The 23,096-nt window shown below is 46.3% G+C and overlaps 1 protein-coding gene across 6 annotated transcripts in view; it reads right to left on the bottom strand.

Annotated features, from left to right (window-relative positions):
- The window catches only part of TTC28 (tetratricopeptide repeat domain 28), a 635,539-nt gene that overhangs the window by 105,905 nt on the left and 506,538 nt on the right, over positions 1 to 23,096 (bottom strand). For all 6 annotated transcript variants that reach the window (XM_047827138.1, XM_047827139.1, XM_047827140.1 and 3 more), the window contains 4 exons: positions 9,693 to 11,034; positions 7,889 to 8,412; positions 4,223 to 4,332; positions 1,882 to 2,011 (listed from right to left, as the gene is read on the bottom strand). In XM_047827138.1, coding sequence (XP_047683094.1) covers positions 1,882 to 2,011; positions 4,223 to 4,332; positions 7,889 to 8,412; positions 9,693 to 11,034 — 2,106 coding nt within the window. The remainder of the gene's footprint in view (positions 1 to 1,881; positions 2,012 to 4,222; positions 4,333 to 7,888; positions 8,413 to 9,692; positions 11,035 to 23,096) is intronic.

Genomic DNA, 23,096 nt, shown 5'->3' with positions numbered 1-23,096 from the left:
CTGCTCCCTGGCCTCCTGGCATCTGACCCCCTTCACTTTAGCTATTTGGACCTAATGCTTTGCACTCGGTTACCCCTCTCACTTTGCCGCTCAACTTCGATTCTGATTTGGCCTTGGCAGACAAGCCCTCCAGGATGTACAAAGTCCTGACCATCTTTCTATCTCCCTTAGCTGTGGCCCCTCTATGCATCGCATTGTCCAGCCCCACTTGCACACCGGCCCCCCACTCCCAAGTTATACCTCTCTGCCTTTACACAAGCCAGGCCCTCTGCTCAGTGTGTCTTTTCCCTGTTCATTGACCTGGTCTCAAAAGGAGGGTCCTAACAGTCACCCTGCCTATTTCGAAGGGCTACTGTAAAGATTAACTGCGGTGCTGTGTGTGAGGATGCCTGGATAGCTTATTCAAAGTACCACATAGAGAAAGGTGATATTATTATGGTGAGAGCTGATCCTTCATTCCATTCCAGGCTCCCACACACTTGCTGCTTCTTCTCTGCTTTTGTAGTCCCCAGGGGGAAAGGGTTTAAACCTCTGAAGCCTTTAGTTCTTTGAAACTGCTTCTCTCTTTCAGAGCTTCTTCTTAGTCTTTCAATCCAATTTCTGAGTTCGCTTTCCCTAAGACACTAGTCTGTTATCTACTTTAGAAGTTAATGCACAAACATGAGGGCACAAAAAAATAGAAAGCAACATGCTTTCAAGCAAGGACGGTTTAGAGTGTTTAGAAGGAAAATAATGCAGAAGCTTTGCTTGCATCATAAACAGAGATATAGAAGATTTGCCGGAATGAGGGTCCAAAGCGAGAGCAGGCAGAGGCAGGAGACCAGATGCTGCCACTCCCAGACACGTCAAGGATGCCTAGCTTCCTGCAGTTCCAGCATCAGTAGAAAGGGGGGATTTATATGTGTGTATGCAAATGTGTTCTTTTACCCTATTAAGTTATTAACTGGAACAGCAGGGATGATTTCTGTGCACATTGGAAAATCGGCCCCAAAGTGTTAGGCAGACTTAACACTGTGATTATAATAGATAATAAATTGTAATCCCAGGCAATGAGCACATTTAATAGATACGTTTTTCAGGGGGAAGTTCTGAGCATTCACAGACACGCAGCAGAGGCCAGGTTACTGACGAGGCCTCGACATCCAACTTCCAAGACCTTGTCAGTTCTGCCGAATACCTCCTCCACCCGAGTTCTGGGTTTGGGGAAACGGTCTGCAGAGCCGGACAGGCCTGAGAAGAGGCAGAAGGCAGGGGAGCGGGAAGAGGCGACTGTTCAGGCACCGGTGAGGGAGATATATGCTGCCCCAGTGTGATGCAGCGCCCAGGCCCGGGAGAATTACCCCTGAGCACGCCCCAGCCCGGAGGGCAGACCCAGACGGTAAAGACATTCACTTGACAGCAAAGTAAAAGCTGTGTGGCAGAGGAGACAGGGAAGAGGCCAGGCATCTCCTCAGGTACTCCCCCCAGGTATTAACGGTGAGAGGGAACCTGAGGGGGTAACGCCTGGCTCAAGCATCTCTATCCCCAGGACACTTTCTTTAGCTCCTGGGTCTGTCCGCCAAAACGCTTTGTTCTCACAGCACCCGAGTTTCTTTTACCCTCGCTCTAGTCACACCATACGGACTCACTGACTTCTGCCTTTCAACGGGCTAACTGCTTCTTCAGGTCAGGAACCAGGCCCTGAGGGCTGGCACACAGCCCACACATAGTAGGCGCCCCACAGATATTTGTTGAATGAAACGAACAAAGGTTCAATGACTGGGTTGCAGTTGTGGCTTCACTGTCTGTCGTAACAACAGATTGTATTTGGTCACAGCCATCGCCGAACGACTCAGACACAAAGGTGCACATGCACGAAGCGGGAACCCCAGCCGCTCTCACCGAGGCTGACGAGCACCCGCTGCAAGGCCTGGTAGGAGGAAGTCTGCAGGTCAAAGAGGGACAGTTTGTAGTCCGTGCTCAGCTGCGCCTCATGTCGGATTGTTTCAAACAAGGCCGATGCCCTGTAGAGCTGCAAGCAGGACACAGAGAACGTTATTCACTCCCTGGAAACCACCGTCCAGCTGTCCACTGACCAGAGACAACTTCTGCACACGACTTGGTGCACAACGTAAAAACGAATTTTTTAGAAGATTTCAAAGGATGAATCTTTATTTCCAGTTAGGTCCTCGTGAACCTGAAAAGGCATCAATCAGATCACACCACATAAATTATAGTTTATGTGCTCAATTAGAATAGGGGATCTAAAAAACAAAGGTTATGGACTTACAGTGTGAAAGTTGTGGGGGAGGAAAAAACCCAGCTATGAATCTAGTCAAGTGCTGATTTGGATTAAAACAAACAAAAGGCCTCTCCCCTTGTCATCAAGCAGCCGTAATTTACCACCAAGGCCTCAGGGAGCCCAAGGACTGGAATGAGAACAAGTGGGGAGCAGGCAGGCCGGAAATGGCCGAGGCTGGGGGAAATGAGCTAAGACAGCCACACTTTCAGGAGGAGGGCAGCTTTTTGCTGGCAGTTCAGCCGAATCAACCACCACCCTCCACAACAGTGACCAGGGTCAGGTCTTCCCTGGCTTCCTCCGGAGCCACACCTGATCACAGGGACACCCGCAGGACCAGATGCTTGACGCTCCTAAAAAGACACCATCCTGCTGGGACGCCTGGGTGGTTCAGTCGGTTAAGCAGCTGGCTCTTGATTTCTGCTCAGGTCACAATCTCATGGTTCATGAAATCAAGCCCCACATCAGGCTCTGTACTGTCGGCATGGAGCCTGCCTGGGATTCTGTGTCTCCCGCTTTCTCTCTGCCCCTCTGCATGCACGTGCTTGTTCACTCTCTCTCTCTCAATAAATAAAAAACTTAAAAAAAAAAAAAAGACACTGTCCTGCTGCTTTAAGTGGTTTCTCCACCAATGAGACTACAAGACTTTTCTCTCTTTTTAATGTTTATTTCTTTGAGAGAGAGAGAGAGAGAGAGCAAGCAGGGGAGGAGCAGAGAGAGAGGGAGACACAGAATCCGAAGCAGGCTCCAGGCTCTGAGATGTCAGCACAGAGCCTGATGCAGGACTGGAACTCATTAACTGCGAGATCATGACCTGAGCCAAAGTTGGACACTCAACTGACTGAGCCACCCAGGTGCCCCAAGACTTTTCTCTAATACTTATATGCTGGAAACAGCATAGAATTTTAAGTTCATGCAAATTTAAAAAATGGAAAGAATTTGGCTCAGGTCATGATCCCGCGGCTAGAGTTCGAGCCCTACGTCAGGCTCTGTGCTGGGAGCTCAGAGCCTTGAGCTTGCTTTGGATTCTGTGTCTCCCCCACTCTCTTTGCCCCTCCCCCACTCGTGGTTCCCCCCCTTCTAAAAAATAAACATTAAAAAAAATTTTTTTAATGGAAAGAATTCCAAGACTAAGAGACTTAGACTTAGTATCCCCAACTCTACCACTAATTAATTGTGTGACTTTGGGCAAGATCTGGAGCCTCAGATTCTTTTCTATAAATGGGATGGTCGTCATTTTACCTCACAGGGTTATGTGAAGAATAAATTCAGTGAGTGACTGTACTTGAAAAATTGAAAATCGTTATAGCAGTATAAGTTTTAATTTCTAAAACAAGGAAATAATTAATTCTTTAAACTGCCTTTAATAGTTTAAAAAGTAAAGGGGTGCCTGGGTGGCTCAGTCGGTTGAGCGTCCGACTTCGGCTCAGGTCATGATCTCACGGTCTGTGAGTTCAAGCCCCACATCGGGCTCTGTGCTGATAGCTCGGAGCCTGGAGCCTGCTTCGGATTCTGTGTCTCCCTCTCTCTCTGCCCCTCCCCCGCTCATGTTCTGTCTCTCTCTGTCATAAATAAATAAACATAAAAAAATTAAAAAAATAGTTTAAAAAGTAAAGTAAAATACCATAACATTCTAGGATGCCAAGGCACAAATTCCTGAATTACTTCTGTCATAAAATGCATGCAATTTCATATTACGGTTTAATGAGGAACAGTAGCACATAATATAGGAATTCCAAAGAAATCATTGAGAAATCTATCATACAAGTGAGTAAGAATCTTCACTGTGGTTCAACACTTCTGGGCCAGAGATCCTATACATTGACCCAAGGGTAGAGGTTATAGCACCTTCCAGCAAATGTCATCACTACCAGGACAGTAATCCCAAGGTCTTCCGTGCTTCTGGAAATAAAATCCACCTGGGACAGGTGTTCCTCCGCTCACCTGGTGTTGGGCTTCCTCCAGATTCCCACTAGCCCAAAGGGACAGACCAAGACCGTGGCGAATTTTGGCTTCATCTTCTCTTCGGCCCAGTTGCTCGGCTAACCTTAAACCTGAAATCAGAGAAATTTTAAGGACACATTAAAGACAATTCCACCCTGCCCAGGAGTCCTGGCAGGGCATTCTGCCTCAGGTGGATATAAAGAATGCTAACAACACAGCTAAATAAATTGCAGGACAAAAGTACAATCAGCCAAGGCAGAGTAAGCATTCTCTTCAGATTCTGTGTTGGTAGCGACCTTTCCAGGACACTCCAAGATGCCCCGGCAAGAGCTCAGGTGATGGGTCTCAGCAGGAAACAGGTTTGCAGGGCAGGCAGAAACAGTGAAATGAATGAACCTAACCTGGCCCCCTCCCAGATGTGAAATCCCCAGCTTTGCAAATGAAAACTCCTGGCCTATAAATTTATCTAACTTAATTCTTTGGCAGGCAAAGGCTTTTTCCTGACAGTTCCATAGTCAAGTGCAGAAGCCAAGCTAATACTTCTTCCTATCTCACGTACATAGCATCCAGTCAGTGTTTATGGGAGACACATCTGATGTTCTCCCCAAAGCAGAATGCTCACACAGTCTGACCCTGCCTTCTGTTACTGATGCCGCTGATGCATTTCATGTCCAATCTGTTTTTCCTTTAAGGCTGAGACTTTGATGTGCCCCAGCAGGGTTGTAGAACAAGTGCTATTATGAGTTGAAAGCCTTAAATGAGACTGTCCTCATTCTAATGGCCTTCAGAGGGACACCTGCAGTTTGGGTCACTTACCTACAGCAAGCTTCTGGCTTCCAGGACACCAGCCACCTCCAGGGCTTTGTGGGAGCCAAATCTGAGGGCAACCATTTATTGTACTGGCCACTAAGTGGTTCTCAGGATGGCTTTGTCCTCATGATTTGGCCCTCTGTACGCAGGAGTTCCCTTGTGCAGAAGACACCATGAAGGCTCCCACACTACAGCTATACACACAAAGGAAGGACTTCCTTTTTTGAATCTAATTTAGAGTGCATGGGAGCCTGCCTCTGAGCATGCTGGGCCCATGCAATTTCTGACTTTTGAAAAGGAACGGAGTCAGTTGAGATGATAATAGAAGTGATATTCAGGTTCCTGCTCATAAAATGTATGCATTTCAAAATGCACATAACTCAGAAAACTTAGAAGCACCACATTACGTTTAAATCATGTCACTGGGTAACAAAAATAATACTTAGAAATTATTCACATTTTAAAATACTTCCTAGAATAGGAACACAGATGGAAGAAGATGGTTCTTGGTGACAACCAGGGGAACACTGGTTGTTTTAATCTTCAACATGCTGACCATATTCATTCTTCAATATGACTATCCCTGCTAGATCTGGGTCTATGAGTCATAAGTAAAATTCATTGAGGTAGCTAGCCTCCCTAGAAAGTTCTCTGTGAGCAAGGACTTTTTTCCCCACTGGATCTCCTCATGTCAGACACACTCCAGCCCAAAGTCAGGTTCAACAATGAAGAACTAAAAGCCACTACTAGGCAGACATAGTACCTGTCCTGCCTGTTCCTACCTGCCTCTGCCTCTTAGGAATCTAACCCACCCGTCCAGCATCCCTGAAGTCTGGTTTGCTAGGAACTAGCTGCATGTAACTCTGCACAGGTCACTGAATCGCTCTAGGCTTCTTTCTTCATTTGCAAAAAGAGAGAAAGCTGGACAAGACCAGTGGCTTTAACCGGGGATGTCTATACAAATCACCTGGAGCACTTATACAGAAATCTCAGAGCAGGCCCCACCTGGGAGGTTCTGGTGCACTGGGCAAGGTGACGCTGACTCACAGCCCTCTCCGAAAGCCAGAGAGGGAGACAGTGCCAAGGTGGTCTCTGACTGAACCGTTCCCCCAGTGCAAGATGCTGCAGACGTGACTCAGAGCTCTCAGAAAGGGCCTCCCAGGTGTCCGCACCTGTAACAGCTCATGAGAAGAGGCATCTAACTTGGCTCAGGGGACACACCAGGCTCTCTGGTGGAGCACATCCCCGGAACAGACACCAGGGAGATGCCACAATAAGAATTTAGATCTCTGCAAGACTTAAAATTACAAGAAACAATAAAAATGAAATTGAGAGTTTTCCATAAATATAGAATTATGTTACAAGGTCTTGGGCAAAAGCAGCTGCTTTATGGAAACAATATTTCAGGAAGTACAAAAGAACACAGCTGAGAGGTTGTCATACGCTGGGTCTGAATTTAATAGTTTTCCCAAATTCAACTGCAAATCGCCCCCAGTCTGTTGGAATTTTACCACAGTCAAGTTTCGGGAAACCAAAAGCCAACTCTCATATTTAATGCATTGAGGCAGAGCTGCCATTGAGTGGGAGCCAGAGAAGGTCTGGGAAGTGGTTCCCAGCCTCTCGGTAACCTCTCAGCCTGCAGGCCAGAGCAATCCCTGGTCTGCGCAGAGGATGACAGCAAACCGTCAGCTCCTGGCCCATTCTCCGCTTTGCTTCCTGCTTCCCTCGCTCCTGGCTTCCCAGCTGAGCTGGGGCTCAGGAGTAAGGGGGAATATTTGACTGCTCCAGCCTCCCCAAGGAGGCTTGGGAGGTTAGAAACAACTCCGCACAGGGTCTTGTGTAGTTCCTGGGCTTAGAAACCTTGGGCTGGGCCCCATTACACCCCAGACTGACCGTATGGTCAGGACCAAGGCACTGGACTCTCTGAGCCTCAGGTCATTTGGCTGTGAATGCGAATAAAGACACACCTCCCAAGGTTACTGTGAGAATTAAATCCGATTAAAGAGACTATATATGCGAAGAGCCCTAGAAACTATAAATGAGAGTTTTTACTTCAGGTCGGCAACTATTTCCTTTGACTAGTGAGCCAAGAACATCATATCTGCCATTTTTCCCGCCCAGGATGGAAAGATGTTATGTGCCCATGTGAGGGGAAGTGTTTTCCCGAGTAGTAGCTGCGTGGAACCTGACAGCAGCAGAGGCGGGGGTGGGGGTTGGGAGTGGTGGAGGGGGAAGGGAAGGAGGAGGAAGAGAAGGCCGTGGCAGGGGCAATCACTTTCTGTCACTTGTGCCAGGCACAAGGCTGCCACAGCACCAGCTCAAGCACTGTGGACAATATACACTGGGAAGGAAGCCTGGCCAACTGCTGGAGTGACCCTCAGACTGGATTAGATCTCAGCTGCCACATCAAAATTGACTTCTATACAGTTTTGTTACAGTTTACGTATTTTCTAGAAGGACAACAGGGCTTGCAACAGATGGGTCTTTTCCTAGGATTCAGGCCCTTAAATTTCACATGACTAAATCTTACACAATTCCTCTTGTATGGGAAAGTGTTGTTTGCTCTCAAGGGCAAGGGCTCTGAAGAGCAGAGAGGGCATCAGCTCCTTGGGCAGCTGGCTACCAGTGTTACACAACCCAGGTAACATGTTCTGGGCAACGGAACGCCTTTGTGCTGTTAAGGAACACCCGGGGGGTGGGGGGGCACCGCGGTTTGGGGTTGAACTAATGATATGGCCTCTGAGCTCCTCACTCCAAGCAGAGGCAGTCACTCAAACTGTGTACCCTTCCTTCCGAGTAGACTCTGAACTCGATCTCAGAGTACACCGAAAGGCCACCGCAGACCTTTTCACTCACCTTCCTGTAAGTACATTACTGCCTGGGAATAGTTCTGCAAGGCATGATGGGTCCTTCCAAGGCTGCTATATGACACCGTCTTGGCCACCAGGTCGTTCATCTGTGCCGCGATGCTCAAGTGCTGTTCTTGATAGACCACAGCCCTCTCGAAGGTGCCCAGGGATTCGTATGTCAGGCCCAGGTTCCCGTAGGCTCGCCCCTGGCACGTGGGGTTATTGGTTTCCTCTGCTATCTGCAAGTCAAGCTGGTGGTACTGCAGGGCTGTATCATACTCCCCCATCTGCTGGTAAACGCCACCGAGGCCACAGGCCGCATCACTTTCCAGCGCTCGATCTTTCATCTCTCTAGCAATGTTCAGTTGGCGTTCCAGGCAGGAAATGGCTTGTTCGTAATTCCCTAATTGGCTGTGCAGACTTCCTAGCTCTCCATAGGCCTGGGCTTTATTAAAGGCCTCCCCGAGCTCATGGGCGACCACGAGCCTCTTTTCAAAGCACACGAGGGCCTGCTGCAAGCTCCCCATTGCCCTGTGGGGATGTAGACAGAAAAGCAATGATATTATTTTGTGCAGGTGCAGACATGCTAAAGCCCCTGAGAAAATGAAAAGCATTTGTCACTGTCACTTACTATAGAAGCTCTTAACTCCTCTTCTAGCTAGAATCTATCATGTGCCCTTAGAGTGAGATACAGGGGAATTTCATAATCTGGAAAGCAATTCAAAAGTCATCTCTTAGTGACCTTCCCAAGAGCTTGAGATTCAATGGGATATACACCCCAGAGGAAACATAAAATATATTAATAGGCACAATGATAGCAAGTGAACTGTTTGGTTCTTTGGGCCTCCCAATTTCCACTACCGCTTAGACTATGTTTTTGAAATCACTTTACAATGGCTATAAATCTTTCACCCTGAGCTCCTCAGAGCACTCTGTGGGTGATGATTTAGTTTGACCCTTGCCCTTCCTCCACTCCAGGAGCCCTAATCCCCTGCTGATCTGGAAGGGCCGTAAATTCTGCAGACACAGACACCTTCTTGGGTTCCCCACATTCAGAAGGAAAGCATCACCTTGGCCAACAGTGTGTCTTTTTTGTGCTGCTAAGAGATGACATGATAAGGCTGGGAAGAGCATGGATGTTGGCGGCAGACCAAGCCAGTTGTGTGGGGCACATGAATTCCTTTCCCCGAGCCTCCGTTTCTGGATGATAGTAAATCCCACATCCCAAAGCAGATCATAGTAAGTGTAGAGTAATACAGGACTGCCATAAATATTAAGCAAGATATCACTGCAAGGTGCCTGGCATGATGATGATAGCCTATGTTTACTCACTCCTGCCATCCTCAGATGACTTTCCCTAAAAGCAACAAAATGGGAGTCCTAGTAATTGGTGGGGATAGATGTTATGTTAATAAACACAAATTCGTATAATGTGAGAGGCCTTCGGTAAACGTCAGTTGAATGGATGCATTCACCTTTCCTGTTCCCATTATCCCTTTTATCCTGCTCACTATGAATGCAGTCAAAAAAGCACTGCATTTTGGGTCAGACAGCCCTGGGTTCGACTCTGGGTTGTCCTTTCTAAGCTGTGCAATCTTGGACGTTGACCCAACCTCTCTGGGCCTTAGTTTCTTCCTCCATAAGGGTAATAACATCCCTGCTACATTCACAAAATTATCGGAGGAGCCAAATAAGACACGTATGAAAATGCTTTGTAGTTGACAAGCTGTCATGCAGACTTAAGTTGCCATTACTGCCACAGATGCTCTTTGTGCGTGTCATCGACCACATTCGTCCCCTGTCATTTTTACCTGTGTCCATTTCCTAGCCCCCGGTAAGCCTTGGCTTGGTCTTGCATGCGATTAAGACTCTGGGCAACAGACAGATACTGCTCGTAGTACTTGATAGCTTCCTCATAGTCACCCAGGGCCTCGTAGCAATCTCCCAGGTTGCCATACGCCCGGCCCCTGTCGAGCACAGACTCATTTCCACTTAGCTGCTGCAGCATGGCCAGCTGCTGCTCGAAGTAGCCGATGGCTTCTTCCATCACATTCATGTTCATCTTTGTGATGCCCATGTTGCCATAGACCTGGGCTTCCAGACTGGGGTCCTTCAGCTTCTGCCCTAGATCCAGCTGCTCTTCGTAACACTTGAACGCCATTGTGTATTTCCCCAGGGCCATGTAGACAGCAGCCAGGTGCCCGTGAGCTCTGCACTCCCCCGGCAAATCGCTCAGCTCCTGATAGACCTCTAGTTCCTGCGTGTGATAACCCAAGGCCTTGTCGTATTTCTGGATCATGCGGTATGCCGTGCCCAGTGCTGCATACGCACTGGCTTCCAGTCTTCTGTCCTTTACATGGTGAGCTAAGCCCAGCTGCTGCTCATAGAATTTTATTGCACCGTTTATATCCTTTTTACAGATGAATATATCACCCAGGTTCCCTAGGGCTCGAAATTTAGCCTGGGAATTATTCAGGGACTGGGCGAGGGACAGTAGGTACTTTTGACACTCTTCAGCTTTGCTGAAGTTCAGCAGAGCCTTGAAGGCTAGGCCCAAGTTGCAGTAAGCTTTCGCCTGGCTCAATTTGTCGTGAAGGTCTTTGGCCAGCGCCAGATCCTGCTCATAGTACTTTACCGCCTCCTGGTAATTTCCAAGGCAGTAATGGGCATAGCCGAGATTGTGGCAGACCTTCCCTTCTCCTTCCATGTCTTGAAGGTCAGGAGTGAGACGCAGGTACTGTTCATAATAGGGGGCGGCCTGGACATACTCCCCCCGAGAGCAGTGGAAGTTGCCCAGGTTGCTGAGGGCCCGGGCCTCGCTCTGGATGTCACGAAGCTCCCGAGCAATGTTCAGGTGGTTCTGATAATGTTGCAGGGCCCGGTCATGGGCACCCAGGGCCTGGTAAGCCACAGCCAGGTTCCCGTGTGTGGATGCCTGGGAGGCACGGTCATTCACTTCCATGGAGATCTGCAGCTCCTGCCGGTGGTACTTGACAGCCTGGTCGTACATGCCCAGAGCACTGTAGGCATTACCCATGTTCCCATAGGCACGGCCCTGGGCAGCGTAGTCACTCAGCTCCTGGGCGATGCACAGGTGGGTCTTGTGGAGTTTCAGTGCAGTATCATAATCGCCTTTCATCTGGTGTATGATTCCTGAGAAAGAGAATAAAGGAATAGAAAGAGGTTAGAATAACTGATGAGCAATTTGGGGACAAAAATGTCATTCGCAACTCAATTTATACTCAAATACAATCCAGATGAATTAGAGAATTTAAAGTAACAGAAGGTAGCATTAAATATTTATCAGCTCTCCAGAGGGGAGATAGCTTTCTAAGCTTTGAAGCAACAGAAAAACAAAACCAAAAACAAAAAAAAACAAACAAACAAAAAGAACACATTTGATTACAAAATTAAGAAGTTTTGTACTGAAATAAATATCTAAAATTTAAAGGCAAACAATGCTGGAATATATGTGAAACGTACATGACAAAACCCAATAGCTATTGTGTATAAAGATTTCACTTGGTTTGATTAAAAAAAAAAATCAAAACCCCAATTTACTGAAACAGGCAAAGAACAGTAAGTGTGAGCAGACAACTCACATCCAAGAAATACAAAGAGTAACCACAGGGGAAAATGCTAATTTCTTTTAATAATCAAAGAAATGCAAAATAAAGCCATCCTGCAATACCATTTTCCTTCAACTTAATTAGCAAACAAAAAACTTAGGAACCACCCTATACTGAGGAAGTTGCCCCGAAATTGGTAAACACATCACTGGCTGGACATCAAGGAGAAGAGACCGTACAGGAGCGCGATGACAAGAGCCACAAACATGGTCCTGCTCAGACCCCGCAATCCTACTCCGGGGAATATATTCACAGGAAATCACTTGACAAATGCAAAAGCTATTCACATAACAATCTTCACTACAGCATTTATAGATTAGTGGGAAATCAGAAACATCTGAAACAGCCAACACTGGGGGGCTGTGGAAGTACATTTTGGTATATCAACTCGACAGAGGATTATGCAGTCATTAAAAGATAATTATGAAGTCTATGTAGAAAAATGGGGGGAAAAGTTTCTTCCGCTAATAAGTGGAAAAAGCAGAAAACAAGGCCGCACGCTCCCTGTGACAACATCTAGGAAAATAAATGTGCGCACATGGACAGGACCTTGAGGGGATTATGCAAAAATGGAAACTGTCGCCTTGTGAGGTGATGGCATTTGAATGACTTTTTTGTTCCAAAATTTCTTGTAATTCTGTCTATAGCTTTTACAGTCGATAATAACAGCACTTTAAACCACCCTCATAAACTATGCTATAGCTGCTAAGCTATTGTTTCTACAAGCAGTTCAAAATGGGATAGATCATCAATATAAAAAATATAAAGTAGTTCCAAAGGAGGGATATCATCAAAGTAACTTGGCAGGCACCTTTAAGCAGAGCCTGGTTCATCCCAGCGGGGCCTGGGGTGAGGTGGGGCGGGGCGGGGGGGACACTGGAAAAGATGGAGAGAATCTAGTACACAAACAGGTTTCTCCTTGCCCTTGGCTTTGAACACACTCTTCCACGACTTAGTGTGTGACTTTTTCAGTGACGACCTAAACCTGCAGAAGTACCAAAACACAAAAACACCAAGCTGGGTTCTTGTTAAACGTCTGAACTGAAAATAGACACGCCGAGAAAGAAAGTTGTCAAAATGCAGCCCCCACAATTTGCTTATCTCTGTGACACATTTCATTCACTCGCTCATGCGCTGGGCCGGGATTTACCACGTGCTAAGCCTTGTGGTAGGCAGACGGGGCAGACAGTGAAACCAGACACAAGGCTGCCCTCAGAGAGCACACAGGGTGTATAAGGGGGACAGTCAGGAAACAAATAATGTCAGCACACATCAGAAACGCTGAGGCGAGGTGGGGAGAGAGGAGCGCATGAGGGCTGCCCTTCTGGCCAACGTCCTCTCCTACCTGGGGTAGAGGTCTGCCCCTCCATAGGAGTTGCCCAGCCAGCTCTTTGATGTTAACTAGACTCAGGATACTGGATAAATCATTTAGCCTCTCTGAGCTTTTCATAGTTCATCTATAAAGTGAGGAAAATAATAATCTCGATGCCAATCTGAGAGGCCAGTGGTAAGGATCAGATGAAATAATGTATGTGCAAGGGCACTATAAACTGCAGACTGAAATTCAAATATTAGCAACTGAAATTAGGCTGAAAATAGGCTTCCTGGAAAGGAAATCCTCAAGGTGGTAGAGATTAAACAAACTATGGTTAATTAGTCTGTGCATTTTCTTATGAGTGTAAAATATTTCCCAATTTAAAAATAACCCAATCCATCCCCCAAACCAAGAGCACATTGTATATAATGTATGTTAGCTAACTTGACAATAAATTTTATTAGGAAAAAAAAACTCGGTAAATCATGGTCTTCTATATAATGGAATAACATAGTGCCATTAAAGATGGTGAAGGAGGGGGGGTGTGCCTGGGTGGCTTATTAGTTATGTGTCCGACTTCAGCTCAGGTCATGATCTTGAAGTTTGTGGGTTTGAGCCCTGCGTTGGGCTCCATACTGACAGCTCAGAGCCTGGACCCTGCGTTGGATTCTGTGTTTCCCTTTCTCTCTGCCCCTCCCCCATTCATTCTCTCTCTCTCTCTCTCTCTCTCTCTCTCTCTCTCTCTCTCTCAAAAATAAACATTAAAACAATTTTTTTAATGGTGAAGCAGGAAAAAACCCTTTTGAGTTTGCCCTAGAACAAATGAAACTTAATTAAAAAAAAATGGTGGGGCACCTGGGTGGCTCTCCTTGTCTGTCTGACTCTTGATTTTGGCTCAGGTCATGATCCCAGGGTTGTGGGATCAAGCCCCATGGTGGGCTCTTCCCTGAGCATGGAGCCTGCTTAAGATTCTCATTCTCTCTCTCTTTGCCCCTCTCCCCCATTCACTCTCTCTAAAATAAAATTTAAAAGAAAATGATGAAGTAGAAGATTATATAACGACATGGAAAAATTACAATGTTAATGGAATATATGGCCACAAAACAGTACATTTTAATAAAAACATTAATGTGTACATGCATGCTTACATTTGTATGTACACATACAGCATAGAATTTATTTAAATGTTAACAGTAATAATCTGGGTGGTGAAATTGCAGGTATTTTTTCATTTTGCTTACCTGTATTTTAAGTGTTTTTTTTTTTCCTATGATGAATGCATAACACTTGGCTTAAAAATTACTGAAAGTATTTTTAAAGCTCTGATCCATCGAGCAAAGTAATACTCCTAGGGATTGGGTCAGGTCATTCCCTGCGTTGGAGATGTCACCGGTATCCTTGCTGGAAGGATCAGGTTTTTCAGAACCTGTCTCAAGGTTAGAAACTCTAAGCTAACCAAGAGGCAATACCTTAGCATCACCTAGAACCCCATTAGTGGTGAAAAATTCTTAGTGACAAACATTTCAGTTCTAAAGACCTGAATTTGGCCTGTATCCCTAAACTGCCTTTACGTAAAAAGAAAATTTTTTAGATTTCAAATTGCTGGGAATTCTTCAAGGATATGAATCATTTGCTCCCTCTGTCCTCAGCTTCTGTGTTTCTGAAATGAGAGTGAAAATATCTGCCCAGACAAGAGTCCGTGGGTGGGAACAGAGTCAGAGCTGGGGAGGGGCAGCAGGGGTGCCCACATTTCCCTCTGAGCACTTGCTCCCACAGCAAAGCCTTTGCATTGATCCCTCCCCTCCCCCACAGCTTTTAGATTTCTTTGCAATGGTTTTTAAAGCCAATATGATCATTAGTTGGTTTCCAAGATGATGTTAAGATGTTAAGCCATGTGAGCCCTTCAGAGAAGGCAATGGAGGCAGTGGAGGAAGCTTGAATGTTTTGCATGCTCCCTGCCACCAAGGACACAGGTCTCCCTTGCTAGTCCCCCCATACACCATCCTCCAGGAAATTGGCTAAGTGTCTGGAAGGCACATGACCATGGAAAAGGCACAGAACTTGAAGTTAGCAGTTGTGTTTTAAAGCACAATGGGAATGGCTCCCATCTTATTTGGCTGGGTACATTTGAAATAGTCAACTGATGTTTCTGAACCAACCTTCCTTCCCCTTCCTTCCTTCCTTCCTTCCTTCCTTCCTTCCTTCCTTCCTTCCTCCCTTCCTCCCTTCCTCCCTCCCTCCCTTCCTTCCTTTCCCTTTCTTTCCTAACTAAAAACTTTTTGGTATTTTTGTTTTCTTATTTAGGTCAGGTTACACCATCTCAGAGAAATGGTATGAGAATCATAAGAGTGTGTATCAATAAGCTTTGTGACCTGCAGCGTGCTGTCTGAACGCAGTACCAGCGGTATTTAGACAGAGACAGAAAGGAAAGGAATTCTCTGTTTCCTCGCATGGCCTCAAGAGTCTGGCCTAGTTAATAGGGAGCAGTTGGGATGATAATGGCTACCCAGGGTTCAATGAGTTGTGAAAGAAACTGCCTGCTGGTGATGGCAAAATGATCTGACCCCCAGCCAGCTCGCCTGCACACTCCCCTTCCTCCTCCCCTTCTTCCTCGTCTGCCACTTCCAAGGCTCTATAGAGAATCATCGGAAGATTCTCAAAAACAGACTTCTGGACATGGGTGAGGGTAAGAGGCGATGGGGCTGGCTGAAATGGGAACTTTATCATCTTGCCCTGTGTCTCTACTGTCGCAGCCTCTGCCAGCCTGGAGAATTCTGAACAGAACATTACACACTCTTGGCAGCCGTTCTCTTTGTTGAGGCAACATAAAAGCGGCCCTGAGAACTGCCAGCAGAGTGACTACACATGCTGAGGAGATAATCTGCAGATCCTCCTTCCCTTTCGAGACCACAGCTTGATTTTCCAGGGCCGTCACTCAGATGAAGACTTACAGAGAGCCTGTCAGCAGGGGTGTGCTAGGTGACAACGTGCTGCAGGGGAGGGGGATTAAATGAAGATTAGTGGGGCAGAAGATCCTCACAAAGCCTCGTTCCTACAAGGGCGCGTGGAGAAAGGACACATGCGTATGGATTTATACATCACCACGGTAGGCCTCTGCCTTGGCATCAGGAATGGTCACTGCCTGGGATTAAGAATACCTACTTCAAAAGTTGTTGGGAGGGCCCAGGAGACGATGCTTAAGACAAGCCAGCACAAGGGCCTGGGACATAGTAAATGCTCAATACAGTCTGCTTTGTATGATTAGCCATGACCAGCTAAGACCAAGGGGTATGGGATGAGCTAAGCAGAATTTCTACTGCAGTTAGAACATTTAGCGTTTCAGCAGTGACTTCCATCTGGCTGCCTTTTCTCTTGTGAATTCTCTGGAAGCAGGGCTTCAGCCTGCCTCCACAAACAATGGAGGTGCTCTTCTCACTTACTGAAAATATGATTGCTCTACTTATGAATAGTATGTGATCCAAGTGGGGCTTTAAGAGCTCATCTGTTCTCTCCCACTGCTTTCCAGCGGGGTGGGATCTGTCGCAGCCTAGCTAAAGCCCCAGCTATTCTCAAGGGAAATGGTGAGCTGGGGGAGCCGGAAGAGGCTCTCCCTCAGGCTGACGTTATGAGTGATGTGACCCAGGCCCAGTGAGAGGAAGTGAGGCCATGGCAGAGTGGAGGGGGGACTCTAGGCGCACGGGCCCTCAGCTGTACCAGCCCATCTGCTTCCAAACAGGAGGCATAAAGGAACTGTTATCAGTGTCCTGGGGGAGGGGGGGTACATGGGACAGCAGCCGTGCTAAGAAGTTCTCCTCTGTTAGAAATACATCTAGAAGTATTCACAGATGAAACGACATAGTGGCTGTGGCAGGCTTTAAAAACACTCCAGGAGGGGAGAGAAGTGAGCACGTGTGGGTGGGTGGGTGTGGGTGCATTTATGAAAATAGATGAAAGCAGATTAGCAAAATGGTGATAACTGGGTTATGGGTACGTGGGGGTTCATTATACCATCCCGTCTACCGTGTGTGGGAGTGTGTGTGGGGGTGTGACAAGTTCCATGACAGAAAGATAAACCGAGTAATCAAGACGTTCAGAGAGATCTGTGCTGGCACATCCTTCTGTAGTTCCTTTTGGGTCAGGAAACTTCCCCATAGCTAAGTCCTGATGTGGATATTCAAGTTCATTTTTTCTGCCTTTGGGACCTCGCGAGAGAAAGAAATCAGCTGGTCACCAGCGTGTATGGGTATACCAGCCTCCATATCCCTTCTCTGGGCTGAGAGGACTGAGAAAACACAGTGCCGTGTCCTGCCGCTGTGATTTATTTATGCTCACAATATTGAGTTTTACCTTGAATTTCAAAAGATCGGCACCCATTATTCCAGCTCATCTGGCTCCCTGAATCCTCTCCCTCTCAAGCCTCCACACAGAGTTTTCCCACAGTGTACCTAAAATGTCCCCAGGCTTGGAGTGGGGAGGAGGGGACAGAGCTGCCTAGTAAACAGATGGCTGGAACCGAAGGCACGAGAGCAAAGTGCTCTGTGTTGGAAATGCAACCAACTGGATGTTTTATCTCATTTTCGGGTTACTATTTATGAGCCTGGAGACCAGCCCATTATTTTTGCCATTGGAGGACAGCAAAGGTACAGAAATCTTTACATGCACTTAATTTCAGAATTAACTTCTCATGTGATTTTAGCCACAAGCATGTTCCTGGTAGGTAAGCTCTTCCGAAAACCAGTGCCTGGCCCTCTACTTGATAATCTCCTTCATGCTTCAAAGCAAACCTGTGAGGTCACTATTGTGGTCTCAGAGAAGTTTCAAGAACTCACCTGGGCCTGTAGAGCTCCAAGTGACAGGCCTGATACTGGGACCTAGGTTCTTCTGACTCAGGAGTCTGTGTTCTCTCACCCGTTGCCCTTCTGGAATGAAGCTGGAATGCCTTCCAGTGAAAGGCGGTCATGATTTTGGACCCACTCGTTCTACATTAATGTAGGGATTCTGTTGTGGCAAACCGATCTTGTGGCAGCTATGAAAGAACAAATTGCTGGTCTGGCTAAATCCGTATCTAAAGCAGAGAGGTGTACATCAGAGAACAGGAAATCCTAAGAGGTGTAGGAATGCAGGAGGAGTAGGCAGATGTAATCACTCGTGGGGGCATCACCTCTGGAGAACTCTTGGGCCACCACGAGGCTCTTCCGCCATCATTTATCTTCATTACATCTGTCTACCTTTTCTGTGCAACCCACCAGGCTCTTCCTGTTCCTCCAAAGGGTAAGTGAAGTTAAGGGCCTGTTATCTTCTTTTGCTTCAGCAGCAATTGGGGATATCTTCTGTGACACTGAGTTCAGGGGCACTTCTGTCCCAGGTGCCAACGGCTCTCCCCTTCTGTTTCAGTTCTGAGGAGCCCACTATAACAAGGTTGAGGAAATCCCTCATACGCCACCTCTCCCTCCCACAGACAGACTCCACTGAAAACTGTTTTTTTCTAACCCCGCTTTCCTGAGGTATAATTGACAAAACTGTATATATATTTAAAGGATAGAATGTGATGATTTGATATGCGTATTCACTGTGAAATGATTACCACAATCAAGTTAATTAACACATCCATCACCTTTTTTTGCAGTGTGAATACCTAAAGATCTATTATTCTCTTAGCTACAATAGGTATGACTAACTACAGCCACCGCCCTGTACGCCCTGTACGTTAGATCCTCAGAATTCATTCATCTGACAACCAAACTTGCAGGAAATACAATGCTGCTGAAAGAGAAACAGAGAGGCCCTATTTGCTCAACCCCTGGCCCCCAAGGCTCTCCTTAGGCTAACAGAGGCACAGTTTAGTTCCTCTGTCACCCCCTCTTGCCACCATCCCAAAGGCGTGTGCTGAATGACAGTGACAAGAAGCCAGCCCGGAGTCCACTGGAGCCCACACTTATTTCACTGCCTTCATACATGGCCCCACTTCCTACTTCCCTCAGAGAGTTAAAACCAAGGCTGCAGGGGAACAGCTCGGAAAATCCCGGGGCCTGTACGGCTGTAAATCCTGAGGCAGTGGGGAAGATTAATTGTACCATGAAGTAGGGGAAGTAATAATTAAACCTATTAAAAAGGAGGTGGCTGGAGAGGGGTGCTCCGGAGATGGATGATGAGGTAGGAAGTGCTAGGCACAGTCATCCCTAACGGCTGTGGCCTGGCCACTGTGAGAGAACTTGGTAGGAAGCCCGGAGCAGAGTGAAAAATACGCTGGGCCTGCCCGGCGCAGCCCCGCCATTAGTCACTGTTTGGAGAAGGCAAAGTGTGCCTGGTTTTCATTCTGAATCACAATAAGAGGAGGGAAGCACCCTCATAAGTTAACAATGCAGAGAATGTTACAGGGAGTTCGTTTCAATACGAAACAAACATTTCTTTTGTTTCAAGGTCTGGGGTTCAATCACTGAAATGCAGAGATAACTGGTTCTGCTTCTCCCTTGAGCTGAGCCATAGAAAACTGGGCCAGTCCCACCTCCCGGGAGCACCTGCAGAGTCCCTCTGGCCTGCAGAGTAGAGGGCACACCAGTGACAATGGCATTTACAGACTTTGCGCGGACCCAGTACCAACCCAGCCAGTCCTGCCCCATGCTCCTTATGTATGGTACATCAGCCAAAGAAGCAGCCCCACTGGCCCTTTGGCTCAGTCCCACCCTACCTGGTATGCCTGACATTCCCATCGCATTTGCTTGGTTTGAACTGCCTTTCTCCCCTCATCTGTGGTAGACTCTATAATGTTCCCTCCTCTGGTTCTCTTCTACACCCAGATGTGTATTTCCTACTCAGAAGAACTCAGGCATGGCCAAGGGACTTGTTTTGCCCAATGGAATGTGAGTGGAAGCGATGTGTTCCTTCCAGACAGAAGCACTTAAGAGCTGGAGTACAATATTCCGTGCTCTCTCTTCCCCTTCCTGCCTGACTGCCGAAGCTACGCGTTCCAGATGGCGCTGCTGCTATTGGAAGATGGAGCCGTGGCAGGCCCTGATTCGTGAGGAGTATCCGAGTGTTACATGAACCTGTGGTAGCCTGGGTGTGAACAGAATACTCTGTTGCTTTGGACCACTGAGATCTGTGGGCTGTTGTTACTGCACCAGACCCTAGCACATCCTCATGGACGTACCATCCAATATCAACCCTCCAAGCCCTTGTCATAACCGACAGTTTCAAACTGTCCGTGTCAGGGGAAAGACACCTACTAACAGAAGTTTCCTGAAGGGATTCTGAGTCATCCATTCCTCTGGATGTCCTGAACTCTAGCCCTGAATCAAGCGAGACCACTGAAATCCATAACTTGAACAAATGACCGTGAACCCACACTGAACAGGCTTCAGTGAATTGAGGTTTAATCTTAACACCCTAGGCTTAGTTGATTTTTTCTTCAAATTTGTTATTAGAAAAAGCACACTGAAATCTATTATAATCTTTGCTGCTAAAATTTTAGCTATACTATAAATTTTGTTACCATAATCCCATATATAAAAATGTCTCGAGAAATTTCTTTTAGAATTCAGCTTTCTTGAGGAATTCTATGCTCCCATCTTTTGGGTTCATAAGAATTATGTGTTTCTCTTTTTGCTTTGGCCACAAGGAAGTTCTCACTTATATATGAAATGCTAATAATAACAACCATGTTAGCCTGTAGAGACTAACACTGTCTCGTGCCCTTAGGAAAGTAACTACTTTTCCTGGCCTCCTGTTTTCACCTCTCTCAGATGATGATTATGAAGATCAAATAAAACAGTGAATGCCAAGGTGTAATACTCCATTTTCTAGGGGCTGATATTATTTCAAACAGCTTCAGTTACCCCTGTCCTCGATATTACAAATAACAAAATCAAAATATGCCACTCCCTACACCATTATATTACTGTAGAGTATAATTCGCTCTAAGTCTGAGATGCCATCTTATTTGCAAGGCAAGCACACCAAAGGGAAGTTGATAACAGCTTCTCTCATCCAAGAAGAACACAAAGTTATGGGCTCTTGAGAATATTATAGCCAAGCTCTGCATGTGACATGAGAATGGGGCCCATTGCCTTAAGAGTCTCAGTCTGTGCATATAGGAGAGGAGACTCCTCCCACCCCCAAGGACATTTGAAAATGAGATGGGGCATTTTTGGTTGTCACAATATCTGGGAGCCCACACTGTCGGGTTGGGGGGTGGGGCCAGAGGGACCAGACAGCCTGCACCATGTGGGAGAAGTCCTGCACAATAAAGAACATCACACCCTCAAATGTCAATACACCACAGTGAGAAACACTGGATACTCTGAGGTGATTTTATACCCTGGCACTAATCAATAATCTGAAAAAAAAAAAAAAAACAAAGACAACTTCTGCCTGTCATCCAGCTGAAGTTGTTAAAATAAATCATCAAAATTAATTATTTGGGAAGTATTTTGGCTGGCATCCAATAATTTAAGCAAAACACTGAGAAACTAGGAACCTTAATTCTAAAATCTGGCTTACTGGCTGAATCTTAATGTTAAAATCTGGCTTACTGACTGACTGCCTTCACCAGTTTCTTACCCATGAAATATAATTCACTAGGAAGATAAATTAAAAGATACCTACAGGGGTGCCTGGCTGCCTGAGTCGGAAGAGTGTGTTGACTCCTGATCTCAGAGTCATGCGTTCAAGCCCCACATTGGGTATAGAGATATTTATTTATTTTATTTTTTTTTTTAATTTTTTTTTTTCAACGTTTATTTATTTTTGGGACAGAGAGAGACAGAGCATGAACGGGGGAGGGGCAGAGAGAGAGGGAGACACAGAATCGGAAGCAGGCTCCAGGCTCCGAGCCATCAGCCCAGAGCCCGACGCGGGGCTCGAACTCCCAGACCGCGAGATCGTGACCTGGCTGAAGTCGGACGCTTAACCGACTGCGCCACCCAGGCGCCCCTAGAGATATTTAAATAAAAACATTAAAAATTAAAAAAAAAAAAGAGACACCTATAATGGGGCTTCTTTCCAATTTCATTATGATAACTAATAAGGGAGAGGGGAACCTTCCTAAATCATAAAAATAGTAGTAGCACTAATAATAGTGACAATAATACACAAAATTCTCCTTTGTGAGCTGATTGAATTCCTGACACCAAGAACCAACTGTGTGGGCTCCCAAAGATGCATTTCTAGCTCGGACTTCTCTCTGAAATGTTAGTCTCCTAAATCTGTCTACTGGTTGGACCTCAAGTAACCTAAAACTCAATGTTTCCAAAGCTGTTTGTTGAATTGTTGAGCAGAATCCAATGAAACACTTCATGGCACTTGTCAGTTTTCAAAGTCCTTGGGCCTCCATTAACTTCTTTGACTCTAGAACAAAGGCAGGGTTGGTGGGGGAGGGGTTCTGCTTTCGAAGACACTCACAAAAGCCACAGGGCCGCTAAGTTACAGAGCTAGGACCTGAACCCAGGCTCAATGCCTCCCCCTACCCCCACCCAGCACCTTCCCCCTGAATTATTTTGCCCTTTTGAGAGTCTGAGGCAGCAAGTGCTGCAGAATTCAGCTGTGCAATCTGGGGTGAGGACAAAGCCCATCCCCCAGGAATGCGCCATTCCGTCGGCCCAGAGAGGACAAGAAGATGGCACAGTGTGCCCAGACCAACAGGGAGCCCTGGAAACAGACAGGGAAAGGGAGGAGCAGCAGAAGAGCTGGCCAAAAGAACAGCCCTTCAAAAATGATTTCACTTTGCAAATTCAATTGCAAAGACAGATGGATTTTCCAGCCAGGCTGGAGAGCAAATTATAAAATCTGCTTTCCCAAGGCAATCGGGTCTGAAAAGCTTCATTTTAAAAATTCACACTGGATAGAAAACTCAAACTCTATGATTGTGTGAAGTGTTCTAGCTAGATTAAGCATAATGCTATCAAAACAAGTGATTCATATATTCTGCTCATTTTTCTATTAGTACATGGGCTTTTGGTGAGGGCAATTTCAAAAACATGGAAAAGAGCAAGATGGGATTAAAACTGTGAATCCACTTACTGCTTTCAGTTTTCCTTCTCTTTCTGCTTAATTGAGAGGGATTTACTTAGGAAATTAGAGGCTCCTGAGGCTGGCTCACTCATGCATAGCACAGAGATGATATTTAAACATGTACTAGAAAGCTCTTGTGAACTGCTTTAAATCTGAAGTCCCATTTACCTCCTTTATTCAAGTTGTAGACTCACGAGATAAGGGGAACCTGTAGAAACCACCGGAACTTGGGCTTCCCAGAACATTTGTTAGTTCTTGACATA

Source organism: Prionailurus viverrinus, chromosome D3 (assembly GCF_022837055.1).
Source record: "Prionailurus viverrinus isolate Anna chromosome D3, UM_Priviv_1.0, whole genome shotgun sequence".
Taxonomy (NCBI): domain Eukaryota; kingdom Metazoa; phylum Chordata; class Mammalia; order Carnivora; family Felidae; genus Prionailurus; species Prionailurus viverrinus.
This window is presented reverse-complemented; position numbering and strand designations above follow the sequence as displayed.